General features: G+C 55.1%; 3 protein-coding genes across 15 annotated transcripts in view; 1 reads left to right on the top strand and 2 right to left on the bottom strand.

The window, feature by feature from the left end:
• Positions 1 to 4,289, bottom strand: part of SLC6A16 (solute carrier family 6 member 16) — a 70,490-nt gene extending 66,201 nt beyond the window's left edge. The window contains exon 1 of the mRNA XM_037728514.1: positions 4,231 to 4,289. The gene's annotated coding sequence lies outside the window, so the exon portion shown is untranslated. The remainder of the gene's footprint in view (positions 1 to 4,230) is intronic.
• On the top strand, positions 1 to 6,125 carry CD37 (CD37 molecule). Of its 2 annotated transcripts, XM_017500548.2 has the most exons (9): positions 1 to 80; positions 361 to 509; positions 615 to 687; positions 2,399 to 2,523; positions 2,637 to 2,711; positions 3,480 to 3,584; positions 4,242 to 4,478; positions 4,831 to 4,914; positions 5,761 to 6,125. In XM_017500548.2, exons 2-9 carry the CDS (start codon positions 441 to 443, stop codon positions 5,836 to 5,838), a joined length of 846 nt encoding a protein of 281 aa, XP_017356037.1. In that variant the 5' UTR covers positions 1 to 80; positions 361 to 440; the 3' UTR covers positions 5,839 to 6,125. The 2 variants fall into 2 exon arrangements, with proteins under 2 accessions (XP_017356037.1, XP_017356036.2); XM_017500547.2 differs by lacking the exon at positions 1 to 80 and having other exon boundaries at positions 308 to 509; positions 615 to 683.
• The window catches only part of TEAD2 (TEA domain transcription factor 2), a 21,775-nt gene continuing 12,651 nt past the window's right edge, over positions 6,114 to 15,237 (bottom strand). For 7 of the 12 annotated variants that reach the window (XM_017500540.2, XM_037728492.1, XM_017500537.2 and 4 more), the window contains 5 exons: positions 14,560 to 14,702; positions 13,030 to 13,203; positions 9,102 to 9,269; positions 7,969 to 8,121; positions 6,114 to 6,960 (listed from right to left, as the gene is read on the bottom strand). In XM_017500540.2, the coding sequence (XP_017356029.1) occupies positions 6,847 to 6,960; positions 7,969 to 8,121; positions 9,102 to 9,269; positions 13,030 to 13,203; positions 14,560 to 14,702 (752 nt within the window). In that variant the 3' untranslated portion in view covers positions 6,114 to 6,846. The remainder of the gene's footprint in view (positions 6,961 to 7,968; positions 8,122 to 9,101; positions 9,270 to 13,029; positions 13,204 to 14,559; positions 14,703 to 15,237) is intronic. The other 5 variants (XM_017500538.2, XM_017500535.2, XM_037728489.1 and 2 more) reach the window with 2 other exon arrangements.

Genomic DNA, 15,237 nt, shown 5'->3' on the forward strand with positions numbered 1-15,237 from the left:
AGCGTAGCAGGCCATGAGGTCAGAGTGTCTGTGAGGTCGGCTGCAGTCCAGGATCAGCCCTGGGGCCCCCATGCCCAGAGGTGGGTGCTAGTAAATCAGGGATCCCTTTAGACACACCGCACCCCCGGCTGAGCCATGGAGACCCGGGAGGGACTGCCCCATGAGTCCTTGGTGCCCACAAACTCCAAGCCCCCTCAGGTACCAGGGCGTGTGTCCCAGTGGGGCAGGTGAGGGAGACAGGGACAGAGACAGAGAAGAGAGCCACCTCGTGTGAAGCGGAGGGGGTGGAGCCCCACCCTGGAACTTCCTCTTTCGGGGTTCTTCCTTACTCTCAGCTCTCCCTCTCTCTTTCTCTCTCAGCCTCTGTCTTTCCGCCCATCTCCCCCACTGTCAACACCTCTTCTGTGCGGTGAGCAGTACGCTCACCCCTCTAGGTGAAGATGTCGGCACAGGAGAGCTGCCTCAGCCTCATCAAGTACTTCCTCTTCGTTTTCAACCTCTTCTTCTTCGTGAGTTGCCTCATGGCTACCCAGCCCAGGCCCAGCCACTGCCGATCACCCGGCCCTCACCTCCCCGCCGTGGCCCACCCCCACAGCCGCATCTCCCCTCCACAGGTGCTGGGCAGCCTGATCTTCTGCTTCGGCATCTGGATCCTCATCGACAAGACCAGCTTCGTGTCCTTTGTGGGTGAGGGGGGCTGGGGCAGGCGGGAGGGCCTCCGCCAACTAACTTCCTGGGGTGTCCCTGGTCTCAGGGAGACCCATGGTGCCAGACTCTGCAGGGAGCCCACAGGCTCCCATCCACTGCTCACTGTTGCTTCACCTCTTGAAGCCTGCGTCTTCCTCTGGCAAATGGGGTTGTGCATGCAAACTGATGATCATGAGAGCCATTTCTCAAGCACTTCCTATCTGTGGGACCTGGGTCGGGTGGCTGGTCAGATGCCCCCACAAACCTTCCCCTCTCTTGAGGTTCAGAGAGGGGAAGTCCCTTGCTGAATGTCACACAGCAGAAATAACATTAATAACAATAATAGGAAAATAATAATGGAGTAACCAGGCCGGGCACGGTGGCTCATGCCTGTGATCCCAGCACTGTGGGAGGCTGAGGCAGGCAGATCATGAGGTCAGGAGATCGAGACCATCCTGGCTAACACAGTGAAACCCCATCTCTGCTAAAAATACAAAATATTAACCAGGCATGGTGGCACGTGCCTATAGTCTCAGCTACTCAGGAGGCTGAGGCAGGAGAATCACTTGAACCTGGGAGGCGGAGGTTGCAGTGAGCAGAAATTGCGCCACTGTACTCCAGCCTGGGTATCAGAGTGAGACTCCGTCTCAAAAATAAAATAAAACAAAATGATGGAGTAACCACCTAAACACTAAATGCTCGTATTTAAGAAGTTTTTGGCCGGGCGTGGTGGCTCAAGCCTGTAATCCCAGCACTTTGGGAGGCCGAGGCGGGTGGATCACGAGGTCAAGAGATCGAGACCATCCTGGTCAACATGGTGAAACCCCGTCTCTACTAAAAATACAAAAACATTAGCTGGGCATGGTGGTGCGTGCCTGTAATCCCAGCTACTCAGGAGGCTGAGGCAGGAGAATTGCCTGAACCCAGGAGGTGGAGGCTGCAGTGAGCTGAGATCGCGCCATTGTACTCCAGCCTGGGTAACATGAGTGAAACTCCGTCTCAAAAAAAAAAATAATAAGTTTTTACCCTGTGTTGAAGAGTGGGTTGAACATGTTCCCATGTGTCTGTCAAAATGACCCTAGGGGCCAGGTGCAGTGGCTCATTTCTGTAATTCCAGCACTTTGGGGGGCTGAGGTAAGTGGATCGCTTGAGGTTGGGAGTTTGAGACCAGCCTGGCCAACATAGTGAAACTCCGTCTCTACTAAAATAGCGGGGCGCAGTGGCGTGTGCTTGTAGTCTCAGCTACTCGGGAGACTGAGGCAGGAGAATCACTTGAACCTGGGAGGCAGAGGTTGCAGTGAGCCGAGATCGGGTCACTGCACTCCAGTCAAGGCGACAGAGTGAGACTTCGTCTCAAAAAAAAATCCCTGGGAAATCGATACCATTCCCTAGGCCTCAGGGAGGTTTAAGGAACCAGGCCAATGTCGCAGAACAAGGGATAGGGCTGAAACTACTGGAGATGAGGAGGAGCTGAAGGAGGAAGGAGAGGGTGAGAGGAAAAGAGGAAGACAGAGATCCAGAGATGGGAACAGAGGCCCAGAAAGAAGAGAAAGTTTCAGAAGGAGACAGGGACTCAGGGTGGGGCAGGGACAGTGTCCCAGAGAGAAGGGCACCGGGATACTGCTCCCCACTTGGGTGGCTGCCTAGGCAGGGGATGGGGCTGCCTGGAGCTGTGCCACCCAGCTCATCATCACCCCCTCGCCTCTCCCAGGCTTGGCCTTCGTGCCCCTGCAGATCTGGTCCAAAGTCCTGGCCATCTCAGGAATCTTCACCATGGGCCTCGCCCTCCTGGGTTGTGTGGGGGCCCTCAAGGAGCTCCGCTGCCTCCTGGGCCTGGTGAGTGTCCCATCCCTCTCCATCCCTAGGACCACCCCATCCCCACCCCCCAAAATTGCCTGGGCTGAGGCTGGGGGGAGTGGTCAGCCTGACCTCTCCCCTCTGTTCCCCAGTATTTCGGGATGCTGCTGCTCCTGTTCGCCACACAGATCACCCTGGGAATCCTCATCTCCACTCAGCGGGCTCAGGTGAGCTTCCTGCAGCCACCACCACCCACCTCCAGTGGGGAGGAGGGGGAAGGGCGTGGTGGGAGGGGGTGGAGAGAGACGGAAACAAAGGCAGGCAAATAAAAGGCTGGGCCTGATGCCTCACATTTGTAATCCCAGCACTTTAGGAGGCCAAGGCAGGTGGATCATTTGAGTCCAGGAGTTTGAGACCAGCCTGGGCAACATAGTAAGACCCCATCTACTAAAAAAAAATTATCGGAGTGTGGTGGTGCACACCTGTGGTCCCAGCTACTTGGGAGGTTGAGGTGAGAGGATCGCTTGAGCCAGGGAGTTCAAGGCTGCAGTGGGCCATGCACTCATCCTGGGTGACAGAGTAAGACCCTGTCCCAAAAAAATAAATTAATAATAATAAATCATGAATGAGAGAGAGAGGCAGAGGACAGAGAGACACAAATATAGAGCCTGACAGAGAGGGAGAGACAGAGTCAATGACAAGGCCAGAGAAAGACACACTGACCTGGACCAAGGGAGAGAGGGATAAACAGCTCCAAAGGGAAACACTCAGGAAAAAGAGAGAGATCGAGAGAAATAGACACCCTGAAAGAAGAGCCAGAGACAATGAACCGTAGAAATAGTAGGAGAGACAGACAGACCTGAAGTACATAGAGCTAGCCATTCAGTGAGGATCTGAAGCCAACCCAGAGATGCACAGGGACCCCCTGGGGCTGGCACAGCCTGGGAGGGGCGGGGCGGGGCAGAGGAGGTCCAGCCTCACTGGTGGCCTCTCAGCTGGAGCGAAGCGTGCAGGACATCGTAGAGAAAACCATCCAAAACTACCGCACCAACGCCGAGGAGACAGCGGCCGAGGAGAGCTGGGACTACGTGCAGTTCCAGGTGCGCCCCCCTCCTCCAGCTTCCTCCGGGACTCTAACCCGGCTCAGCCCTGTGCCACCCGGAGACTCCACCCCCACGTGGCCCCGGCCCCCAGCTCTAGGACCCTAAGGTACCCCAATCCCTCCTAGGCCCGACATCCCCCACTCCCCAGATGACATAACTGGCCCTGGCGTGGCTCAGTTTCCCAGTACCAAGACCCTGGCGGGGCTTCGCCGTCTACCTCTAAAACTCCGTCCCCGCCCCTGCCCCGACGTAGTCCGGTCCCTAGTCCCGAGATTCGGCTTCCCACCCCGTAGACTCTTGGCTTCCACCGGGCCCCGCCCCCGATGAGACTCACATGCCTCGCACTCCCATTCACCTGTGCGGTATCAGAGGGTCAATTGCACCGCCCACCCAATCTCTAGTCCACAGCGCGACGCTGCAGCTCCTCCCCCAGCCCCAGGTCACCCTGTGACTCGTGTCTCTTCCAGCCCCATGTTTCCGCAAAGTCCCCGGGCCCTGGCCCCATCGCCACTCCAGCCCACTGTCCCCTACCCCACACTCACCACTTAAGCCTCTGCTTCCCGACCTGACCTCATACCCATCACCCTGTCCCCTGATCCCCAGCACCCTATGTCTCCAGTCCCGAGGTCCCTCTGACCCGTATCCCTCTCCCAGCTGCGCTGCTGCGGCTGGCACTCCCCGCAGGACTGGTTCCGGGTCCACAGCCTCAGAGGCAACGGGTCGGAGGCCCACCGCGTGCCCTGCTCCTGCTACAACTTGTCGGCAACCAACGACTCCACAATCCTGGATAATGTGATCTTACCCCAGCTCAGCAGGCTCGGACCGCTGGCGCGGTCCAGACATAGCACAGACATCTGCGCGGTCCCTGCAAAGAGCCACATCTACCGCGAGGTGGGCAGGGGTTCGGAAAATAAACCCGTAGAATGGGGCCGGACCTGCGGGAGGAGAGGGCTGCCGGCGAGGGGCGGGGCCTCAGGAAGGGCGGGGCCACAGAAAAGGAAAGGTACCGTGGGAGGGGCGGGGCCTGTGCGAAGGGCGGGGCCTAAAGAAAAGGCTGGGCTGGATCTGGAATACAGGCGTCTAGGAAGGGGCCAGGCTTGGAAGAGGTGAAGTGAAGGTGCACTAGTAAGGAGACCAGAGAGCCCTGATGCCTGAAGGCGGTGAGGGTTGGGCTGAAAAGAACACTGGGCCTGGGCTTAAACGTCCCAGAAAGAATCCCTTTAACCTTTCCCTACACCCCCAGGGCTGCGCGCAGAGCCTCCGGAAGTGGCTGCACAACAACCTGATTTCCATAGTGGGCATCTGCCTGGGCGTCGGCCTACTCGAGGTGATCTGGCCCCACCCCCACTCGCAATCGGCCCTAAATCCCTAGATGGCTCCGCCCTTTATTTCGCGTCCTCCGGTTGCCTAGGAAAGACGCGCCCGGGGCGGTGCGCAGCCTACCCGGGCCTTCCAGCCGCCACACCCAGCACGAGGGGTGGAGGAGGCCTAGCTTCAGGGCGCCGTAGGTAGGGAAAACCTCCTGCTATTGGCTGCGATCTCCCACCCCTTTCCCCGCAGATGGCTGTCATGGTGCTGAGCGTACAGCTACAGCGCAGGGCACTCCGCCGGAAACGCGCGCACGTGCCGGGAGCCCGGGGTTCGAGCCCCGGGGCCAGCCTGATCGCTGTCAGCGGCGGCGGCGGGCGCTGTGGCATGCTTAGCAGCAGCGGGCGCAACGGCAGTCTGTGGAGTGGCTGGGGCCTGGCGGGTGCCTGCCCCAACTGGGGGGACAAGGCCCCACTGGGCAAGCTGCCCATGGCCCTGGGGCCCTGGCCGCTGTGGGCTCAAGACGAGGACCGGCCTGATACCGGGATTACGGGCGCAGAATTAGAGGCCGAGGCAGAATTAGAGGCCGAGGCAGAGGGGGAGACAGATGAGCCTCCAGAATAAAGGACCCTGTGCTTGCTTCTGACCTTACTCCTTCCACCCTCTACCCCCAACCCCGCCTTCCCACCTATCGCAGCGGCGCTTCCCCAACCCCCACTTGTGGCAGCCATTCCCGCATCAGCCAGGCCTGCAGCAGTTCCCCTCGAGCCCCGCCCATTTATACTTAGCCTCTTCTCCAGCCCCAACCACCCCCGTCTTGCCAGCACCCCTTCGACTACTCTGACCCCATCTCCTTTCTCTATAGCTCGGGTTCATGACGCTCTCGATATTCCTGTGCAGAAACCTGGACCACGTCTACAACCGGCTGGCCCGATACCGCTAGGCCCGCCCTCCTCAAAGTCCTGCTCCACCCCTGTCACGTGGGCTGGGCCCGTCCCAGCTGCCTGTAAATATTTGTTTAATCCCCAGTTGGCCTACAGACTCCCCCCACTCCGGCCTTCACATTCCCCTGGGGACCCAGGTGGCTGCCTGACCACGCTGCTGTCACCTCTCCCATGGGACCTGGGGCTTTCATCCACCAGCTTCCTGCCCCCATCTGTTGGCCTACCACCTCCCACAAGACTATTTTTCGCCCAAACCTCGAATAAATCCCCTGTGTTTTTGGTAAAATAGCTTTATCCTCTGTCAGAACACAAACCAAACTTTGAGAGGGGAGGGAGGAAAGAGTAGCTTGTGGCTCACTTAGAAGGAGGGGGGAATGAGATTAGAAAGCTTTACCCCACTGCTTGTGGGGTGATAAAGTCAAGCCCCTAGCACCCACTTATAAATATCTCGCTATATTAAAAAAAAAAATACTTTCAGGGCCCACCTGGCTCTGCTGCTGCACAAAGGGTTAATCTTCACTTTGTGATCTCACAGGTCATGGAGTGGGAGTGGGAGGGAGAGGCAGAAATTTCAGGGGGAGGGGTGGCTTGGAAAAAGTAAAGGGGACAAGCAAATGTGTAACTAGGGCCCTCTAAGACATGCAGAGGAGTGTGAGGGGGCCCCGCCAGGGGCTGAGAAGCCAGTGCTGTACCTGGGGGTTGTCTCACTCCTGTCCCCAGAATCCCTGATACTCTGGAGTGATCTGTCCTATCAGACACCCACTGTGAGGTCCCAATATCGGGGTTTATCCTTTCCTCAGTCCCAGCCTGTCCAACTCTCCAAGTTTTGGGGGCCCCTCTAACAAATAGGGGCCCTTATTAAGGAAGGACTGCCTCAGTTGCTTACGCCTCTGAGGTCAACCCCTTCACATCACAGCCCCCTCCCCAAATAAGAAGCATGAGGTGAGCTGGAGGACCTTCCCTGGGAGGAAGGTGTTCTGGGGGTGAGCCAGTTCTGGGGTCCCCCGTCAGTCCCTGACCAGGCGGTAAATGTGGTGCTGGGCCCCACGCTCACTGGTGGAGACCTCGAAGACATAAGCGGTGCACAGCAGCAGTTCCTGGGTGTCTCTGTTTGTCACCACCTGCCAGGGAGGCCAGGACAAGGGACTTAGGCTTAGAAGGGAGGGCAGGGACCACTGTGCCCTCCCCCAAGCTATCACGGGACAGCAGCAGGCCTCTTTTCCATCTCCAGGAAGCAGGCCCCCGCCATATTATGTTCCCCAAGAGACAGGGATGCCCCAACAAGTCAGGTGCCTTGGGCAATGGGGGTTACCCTCAGCTGAGGGTTGGCAGTGATGATGTATCACGTCTCAGAGTTAATCGGGTTCCCATCACATCACACTCCCCAGGTAAAAGGGGTCCCCATCATGTCACAGGTAAAGGGACAACCCTCCCTTCACGTTCTGCAGTCAAGGGGTCTCTGCCTCAGCACAGTCCCCGACGTTAAAGGGGCTCCCACCATATCACATTCTCAGAGAAGCTGAGGCTCTGCCTTAAAGGGCCCTCCAGTCAGCTTCCCCAGGGAAGGAGGGACTGCCTGACATGAGTGCTGTGGGGCTGGGCACGGTGGCTCACGCCTGTAATCACAGCACTTTGGGGGGCCAAGGCAGGCAGATCACTTGAGGTCAGGAGTTCGAGACTAGCCTGGCCAACATGGTAAAACCCCATCTCTACTAAAAATACAAAAATTTGCCAGATGTGGTGGGGCATGCCTGTAATCCCAGCTATTCAGGAGACTGAGGCAGAAGAATCGCTTGAACCGGGGAGGTGGAGGTTGCAGTGAGCCGAGATCATACCACTGTACTCCAGCCTGGGTGACAGAGCGAGACTCCACCTCAAAAAAAAAAGAGAGAGTGCCGTGACATCCCTACTATATCTGTTCCCTGGGTGAAGGTGTCGCCTAAACCAAGGGTCAATTGTGGGATCTCCACTTTATCAGTATCCTGATTAGAAGAGCCTCAGGCTGAGGGTTCACTTCGGAGTCCTTGCTGTGTCCATTCCTGGGTGAGGAGTTCCCCTAGACTGAGGGTGTTACAGGTACTGTCCCTTGACATCTGGGGGCCCCACTCCAGCTCAGCCCCGGGCATCACCTGGAGGATGGTGAAGTTCTCCAGGACGCTGTTCATCATGTATCGCTCAGGCAGCTGCCGCAACTTGTGCAAGAAATTCACCAGGTACTCGCACATGGGCGAACGTAGCAGGCGGTACACAAATCTCCCGTCCTCCAGCTGGGCCCGTTCCGTCTGAACCAAGAGGCAGGGAGTGGGGAGAATGCTGGCTGAGAGACACACGGGTCACCCCAGGAACTGAGCTCCACCCTGTGCCTCTTAGATGCCACCACACTGACTCCCACTGCTCCTCCTTCACATCACCCCACCCACAGTGACTGGAGACTGGACCTGAACCCTTGGGTATCCAGCTCAGGATCTCTGTGCCTGCAAATCACAAGCCCCTCAAAGTTATGCTCTGAACCCTCAAAGACCTCTGAACTCCTCTAACCTTCCAGCTCCCAGATACCCTCCAAAGATCCCTCCATGATATCTGCAAACTCTATCCGACCTCTAAACTTACTTCCCCAAGTCTCCAGCAACCCCTAAGTGTGACTCCTGTCTTGTTTTTTGTTTGTTTATTTTTTGAGACAGAGTCTTGCTGTGTCGCCCAGGCTGGAATGCAGTGGTGCAATCTCGGCTCACTGCGACCTCCACCTCCTGGGTTCAAGTGATTCTCCCGCCTCAGCCTCCTGAGTAGCTGGGATTACAGGTGCCTGCCACCACGCCCGGCTAATTTTTGTATTTTTAGTAGAGACAGAGTTTCACCATGTTGGTCACGCTGGTCTCAAACTCCTGACCTTGTGATCTGCCCGCCTCGGCCTCCCAAAGTGCTGGGATTATAGGTGTGAGCTACCTCGCCAGGCCTTAAGTGTGACTTCTGAACCTTCTTGCCTTAGGAACATCTCCATATCCATAAGACTCTTCTCAATCTCTGTGACTAAATCTCTATACCACACATTCCCTGTTAGCCCTCAGAATGATTCCTACCTGTGACTTCTGAACTCCACAACTGCTCCCAACTCATGCATTAAACCCTCAAAGAGGCTGGGAGCCATTCCCTCCACGCACACCCCCAAATGCCTGAGCCATCATGGCTTCTGATCCATTCTGCACTCCCGAGTGGTGGGTGGCTGGGCGCTCACCTGCCCAGAGCTCCACCCCTCCAGCCTCACCTCCACCTTCTCCACCACCTGCTTGCCAAAGGAGCAGACCTTGGAGGAACAGGTGAGGGTCATGTGTTCCAGGCTCTCATACTGGCTGCTCACTCCATAGAAGCCACCACTGCTGCTGCTGCCACTGGCCCCCGCCTCCTCGCCACTTGGTCCCCAGTTCAGGTCCGCCTGGGAGATGGGAAGGCACAGATGAGTCAGAGGGGACATCCCTTATAAACAGTGGGGAGTGCCAGGCACAGTGGCTCACGCCTGTCATCCCAGCACTTTGGGAGGCCGAGGCTGGCAGATCACCTGAGGCTGGGAGTTCAAGACCAGCCTGACCAACATGGAGAAACCCCGTCTCTACTAAAAATACAAAAATAGCTGGGCATGGTGGTGCACGCCTGTAATCCCAGCTACTCAGGAGGCTGAGGCAGGAGAATCGCTTGAAACTGGGAGGCGAAGGTTGCAGTGAGCCGTGATTGTGCCATTGCACTCCAGTCTGGGCAACAAGAGCAAAACTCTGTCTCAAAAAAACAACAACAACAGTGGGGACCCCATTACCCCTGCAGTTCCCTGCCCAATTCCTCAGCATTTGTTTTGTTTTGTTTTGTTTTTGGAGACAGGGTCTTGCTCCGTCACCCAGGCTGGAATGCAGTGGTGCAATCACAGTTCACTGCAGCCTCGACCTCCCGAGCTCAAGTGATCCTCCCACCTCAGCCTCCTGAGTAGCTAGGACCACAGATGCATGCCACTACATCCAGCTAATTTTTTGTAAAAACGGGGTTTTACCATGTTGCCCAGGCTGGTCTCAAATTCCTGGGCCCAAGTGATCCTCCCACCCCCCAAAGTGCTGGGATTACAGGCATGAGCCACCACTGCACCTGGCTTTCAAAGTTCTCCGAAGGCTGGTTTCTGGAGAAGATCCACTGCCCATCAGTGTTAGAGAAGTCTGGGTTCCCAAAATGGCCTTGGCCCTGTCTCCCCAGTAACCAAAGGAGCCCTGGAATTCAACCTTTTTCTCTTGAAGCCCGCAACTCAAGAGTTCAGCCCCTTCCAAGGGCCTGGTTACTAAGGAGGCTGTTATTCCTTAGCAACCAGTTGAAGATGGATACCTCCCTCTGAGCCCCTCTCATCCTGGTTGCTAAGGCAAGTGGCTACTCCCTAGCAACGGAACCTCGAGGAGGCCTGATTCCTCTTCAGAGCACCTCCCAGCAGCCGAATCCGAGAGGCCAGACTCCCTCCATAATGCCAATGGTCAAGTGCATAGACAGCTGGCCAAGTGTCACTAGGCCAAGTGGGGCCTAAGGAAACCTAAGACCTCATCACACCTTTGTTCTGAGTCACCTCCTTGAGAGGCATGCCTCTTCCTCTTCCTAACCTTTTTTTTTTTTTGAGATGGGATCTTGCTCTGTCACCCAGGCTGGAGTGCAATGGCACGATCTCCACTCACTGCAACCTCTGCCTCCTGGGTTCAAGCGATTCTCCTATCTCAGCCTCTCAAGTAGCTGTGATTACTGGTACGAACCACCACGCCTGGCTAATTTTTTGTATTTTTAGTAGAGATGAGGTTTCACCATGTTGGCCAGGCTGGTCTTGAACTCCTGACCTCGTGATCCACCAGCCTCGGCTTCCCAAAGTGCTGGGATTACAGGCGTGAGCCACTGCACCCGGCCACTCTTCCTAACTTTAGTTGCTAACACTTCACCAGGTCAGTCTTCTCAGGGGCCCGACTCCATCCCTCACTATGGCAAAACCAAAGGCCTTACCAGCTGCTCTTCTGAACCGCTTCAGCAGCTGGGCTTCCTAAGGGGGTGGCTGTCCAGACCTGGGACCTGATGAGGCCTGTCTTCAGCCCCAACAATGCCTAAGCCCTCAGCTGCATTTCCCTAGAGCAGTCTCAGGCCTCCACGTCACACGGAGGAAAGCTTCAGAACCATGACAGTGACATTCTCAGCAAGAGCAGTAAAGTTCAGCCCCTCAGCAGGCTTTCTTTTTTTCTTTTTTTGAGACAGGGTCTCATTCTGTCACCCAGGCTAGAGGGCAGTGGCACAATCTTGGCTCACTGCGCCCTCCACCTCCCAGGGTTAAGTGATCCTCCCACCTCAGCCTCTGGCGAAGCTGAGACCACAAGTGTGCACCGCCATGCCCAGCTAATTTTTTCATTTTTTGTGGAGTTGAGGTCTCATCGTGTTGCCCAGGCTAGTCTCAAACTAGCCTCTCACCTTAGCTTCCCAGAGTGCTGGGAAGTTAGGAGTGAACCACCGCATCTAGCCAGACTTTCTTCTCAGAGACCACATCTCTCTACCACCCTTGTTACTATGAGAGCTAGCACCCTCAACATCCAGGCAACATTCACTGAGCCCAGACCAGGTGCTGTGGCTCACACCTGGAAGCCTAGCACTTTGGGAGGCCAAGATGGATGGATCACTTGAGGTCAGGAGTTCGAGACCAGCTTGGGCAACATGGTGAAATCCCATCTCTACTAAAAATACAAAAATTAGGCTGGGAACAGTGATTCACACCTGTAATCCCAGCACATTGGGAGGCCAAGGTGGGCAGATCACCTGGGGTCAGGAGTTTGAGACCAGCCTGGCCAACATGGCGAAACCCCATCTCTACTAATAATAAAAAAATTAGCTGGGCATGGTGGCAGATGCCTGTAATCCCAGCTACTCGGGAAGCTGAGGCAGGAGAATCATTTGAACCCGGGAGACTGAGGTTGAAGTGAGCTGCCATCGCGCCATTGCACTCCAGCCTCGGCCACAAGCACGCACCTCTATCTCAAAAAATTTAATTAATTAAATTAAATTAAACACACTGGTTGAGCCCCTGCAGTGTCAGTCCTCATAGTGGACACTAAGCCATGCAGACCTAAGAAACACCCAAGATGGGCCCTGTTAGTCACAATTATATAAATAGCACCTGACATCAGGCCTGTATATAGAAAGTGCTTAGGCCAGGCGTGGTGGCTCACGCCTGTAATCCAAGCATTTTAGAGGCCAAGGCGGGTGGATCACCTGAGGTTGGGAGTTCAAGACCAGCCTGACCAACATGGTGAAACCCATCTTTAAAAAAAAAAAAAGTGCTTAATAAATGATTGCTACATAAATACAGGACTTGGCCGGGCACCGTGGCTCATGCCTGTAATCCCAGCACTTTGAGAGGCCAAGGGGGGAGCATCATTTGAGGCCAGGAGTTTGAGACCAGCCTGGCCAACATGGTAAAATCCCATCTCTACCAAATATACAAAATTAACCAGATGTGGTGACAGGCTCCTGTAGTCCCAGCTACTCGGGAGGCTGAGGCAGGAGAATCGCTTGAACCTGGGAGGCAGAGGTTGCAGTGAGATCCACTCACTGCACTCCAGCCTGGGTGACAGTGAGACTCTGTCTCAAAAATAAAGGAATGAATAAATAAATAAATACGGGAATCGACAAAGCCACTCCGTGGCTCCTTCAATCACTTCTCAAAGCCATTCTCTAGCAACAAGGTCTGGTGGAACTGACACAAAGCATCAGTCCCCTCTTTAGAGACCAGAGCCTCCACAAGTCCACTGGCTAAGGCAAGGGGACCGTTTCTTAGCAGCAAGGCTTGATGCAGTCAGGTGGGGCACAGAGAAGCCTGAAATGAGGCAAACCAATGCCCAGGACCATATGAGTTATACAGCCGGGTAACTAAGCATATCAGTTACATGTGGCAATGTCTAGTGGGATCCAGGGAGGCCCCAGCGCCTCCAACCCACCCTGGGGGCCGCCCTCCTCGGTGTTCCTTGTGGCAAAGAGGGCTGACACTCCAAGCCATGAGGACTGACCGGTATGTCCCAGACTGACCTTGTAGGGCTCGCGACTGTCTGTCTTAGGGCATGCGACTGTGTCTTAGGGCCAGAGGCCTCTGCTGGGACACCAAAGGATTTGTGAACACTTTGGGTTTTGCTGTGAAAACTTACCCAGAACTTGACCAGGAAGAAGGCGTGGGGGGGCCCACGATCATACAGCTCCCGGAGGCCACCCTTTTTCTCGGGGAATTTGTCATAGATCTGCCGGACGTCCACGCTCTCGAGCGGCGGTGCTCCGGGGCTGGGGCAGTGCTGGCTGATGTGCACGAACAGGTGCCTCTGGTACTGAGGAGGGTTGGCCGTGGGTGAGAAGTTGGAGGTGGGCTGGACCTCCAGCCCAGGCTGCCTGAGCCTACATGATGCCGTGACCATCCCACAGCTCTCCACTGTTCCACACTGTCCACCCAGCACTGGGCCAGCCCTCCACCCACTGTCCCCCCACTCCTGCTCCTGCACTCACAGTCCCCTGCAGCCCCAGCAGTCCCATAGTCCCCAGCTCCCTGCCGCACCCTCTCAACTCCATCCTCGCTGCCTCAGCCTCATCTCAGGCCTCCCACCCTCACCCCAGCCTCCAACCTGGCCTCCCCAGTTCATCCCTCACGTGGTTCCAGAGCTGACCCTGGCCCTCTGCTGGTCATAGCCCTCTCATAACTCCCCAGCACCCTCAGAACAAAGCTCACACTCCCTAGGCCTGGTTTTATATACAGCAGGTACTCATAAATGTTCAGTGGATGGATGAGTGTGAATGAATGGGAATCCACAGAGGTCTTATGATTAATGTTTTGACTGATGTTTATATGGTGTGGCAAAGATAGCTATGTGTTCACAAATCCTGGGTCCTTGACAGTGCAAAACTACATTTCCCAGGCTGCTTTGCAGTTAGGTGCGACCACATGACTAAGTTCTGGTCAATGGGATGTGACCAGGTCTGACAGTTGACACATCCAAGCCAGACTCCTAAAACCTCCTGCATAATCTTAACTCTCTCCCTTCCTCCATCTGCTGGGCAGATGCAGAGGCTCCATCAGCACATTCTGAAGCCTCAGAAAATGGCAGACCACAAAATGGAAGGAGCCTATACTCCCAAATCACTTGAGTGCCAGTGTAAGTTTCTGCTGAACTTACATTGAAATGTTACATGAAATTTATCTGGCGTTCAGTCCCTAAGAGTTAGGAGCTGTTTCTTCTAACAGCCCACTCCATCCTAGCCCAGGAGAAGCTCAAGCACAGAAATAAGACCTTTTCCAAGTTACTAGGATGCATCACAAAGCCTAATGAACAGTAGAAATTCAAACACGTTTGATGAATGAATAAATTATGTCCTGAGGAGTTTTTCTGACCTTCCCAACTTGTCACCCCATGACCTTCCAGTTCTTTATGCTACTAGTTCTCAAAGTACGGTCCCCGGACCAGCTGCCACAACTTACCTGGTAGCTTATTAGAAACACAAATTCTCGAGCCCCACATCACATCTAGCAAATCAGAAATGCTGGGGATGGGGCCCAGCAATCTCTGTTTTAAGAAGCCCTCCAGATGATTCTGATACATGCTAAAGTTTGAGAACCGTGACTTTATACCTTCACTCCCTGTCACCCTCTATATTCCAAAATCCCTCAGTGACTATACCTAAATTTCACTCACAGAATCAACTGCATCCGGCGGTTCCACAAAGGCTGAGAACTCTACCAGCTGCAACCGGGCAGTGCCCAGGGCCCGAGCCTGCCAGGCTGGGGGTGATGGGGCAGGTGGGGGCAGGGGTGAGAGGGCTTGGGGGGGCTCGTACCCTAGAGAGAGAGAAGAAAGAACAATACAAATTGCTAACATTTATTGAATATATCAGGTACTGTTGTCTCTTGCCTGCCTCCACTTAGAAGCTGAAAAAGCTAAATACTCACTTTCCCAGCCTCCCTTGCAGTTAGAGGTGGCCATGTGACACAGTCCTAGCCAATGAGACGTTAGGGGAAATCTGCTGGGGGGCTTCTGGGAAGGAGTTTCTTCCTGAATGAAAAAGACAGAACTTTGGGAGGAAAAAGCTTTTGGCCCTGGCCAAGTCCTGCTTGGGACACTGATATGGTTTGGATATTTGTCCCCTCCAAATCTCATGTTGAAATGTGATCCCTGGCCGTGGCTCATGCCTGTAATCCCAGAACTTTGGGAAGCTAAGGCAGGTGGATTACAAGGTCAGGAGATTGAGCCCATCCTGGCTAACACGGTGAAACCCTGTCTCCGCTAAAAATACAAAAAATTAGTCAGGCGTGGTGGCAGGTGCCTGTAATCCCAGCTACTTGGGAGGCCGAAGCAGGAGAATCGCTTGAACCT

Source organism: Cebus imitator, unplaced genomic scaffold (assembly GCF_001604975.1).
Source record: "Cebus imitator isolate Cc_AM_T3 unplaced genomic scaffold, Cebus_imitator-1.0 Scaffold266, whole genome shotgun sequence".
In the NCBI taxonomy this organism is placed as follows: domain Eukaryota; kingdom Metazoa; phylum Chordata; class Mammalia; order Primates; family Cebidae; genus Cebus; species Cebus imitator.

Coding starts and splice junctions, on each gene's coding strand:
- CD37 (XM_017500548.2), top strand. CDS start 441: ATGTCGGCACAGGAGAGCTGCCTCAGCCTCATCAAGTACTTCCTCTTC. Junction 2,524..2,636: donor TCCGCTGCCTCCTGGGCCTG/GTGAGTGTCCCA, acceptor TCTGTTCCCCAG/TATTTCGGGATGCTGCTGCT. Junction 3,585..4,241: donor GGGACTACGTGCAGTTCCAG/GTGCGCCCCCCT, acceptor TCCCTCTCCCAG/CTGCGCTGCTGCGGCTGGCA.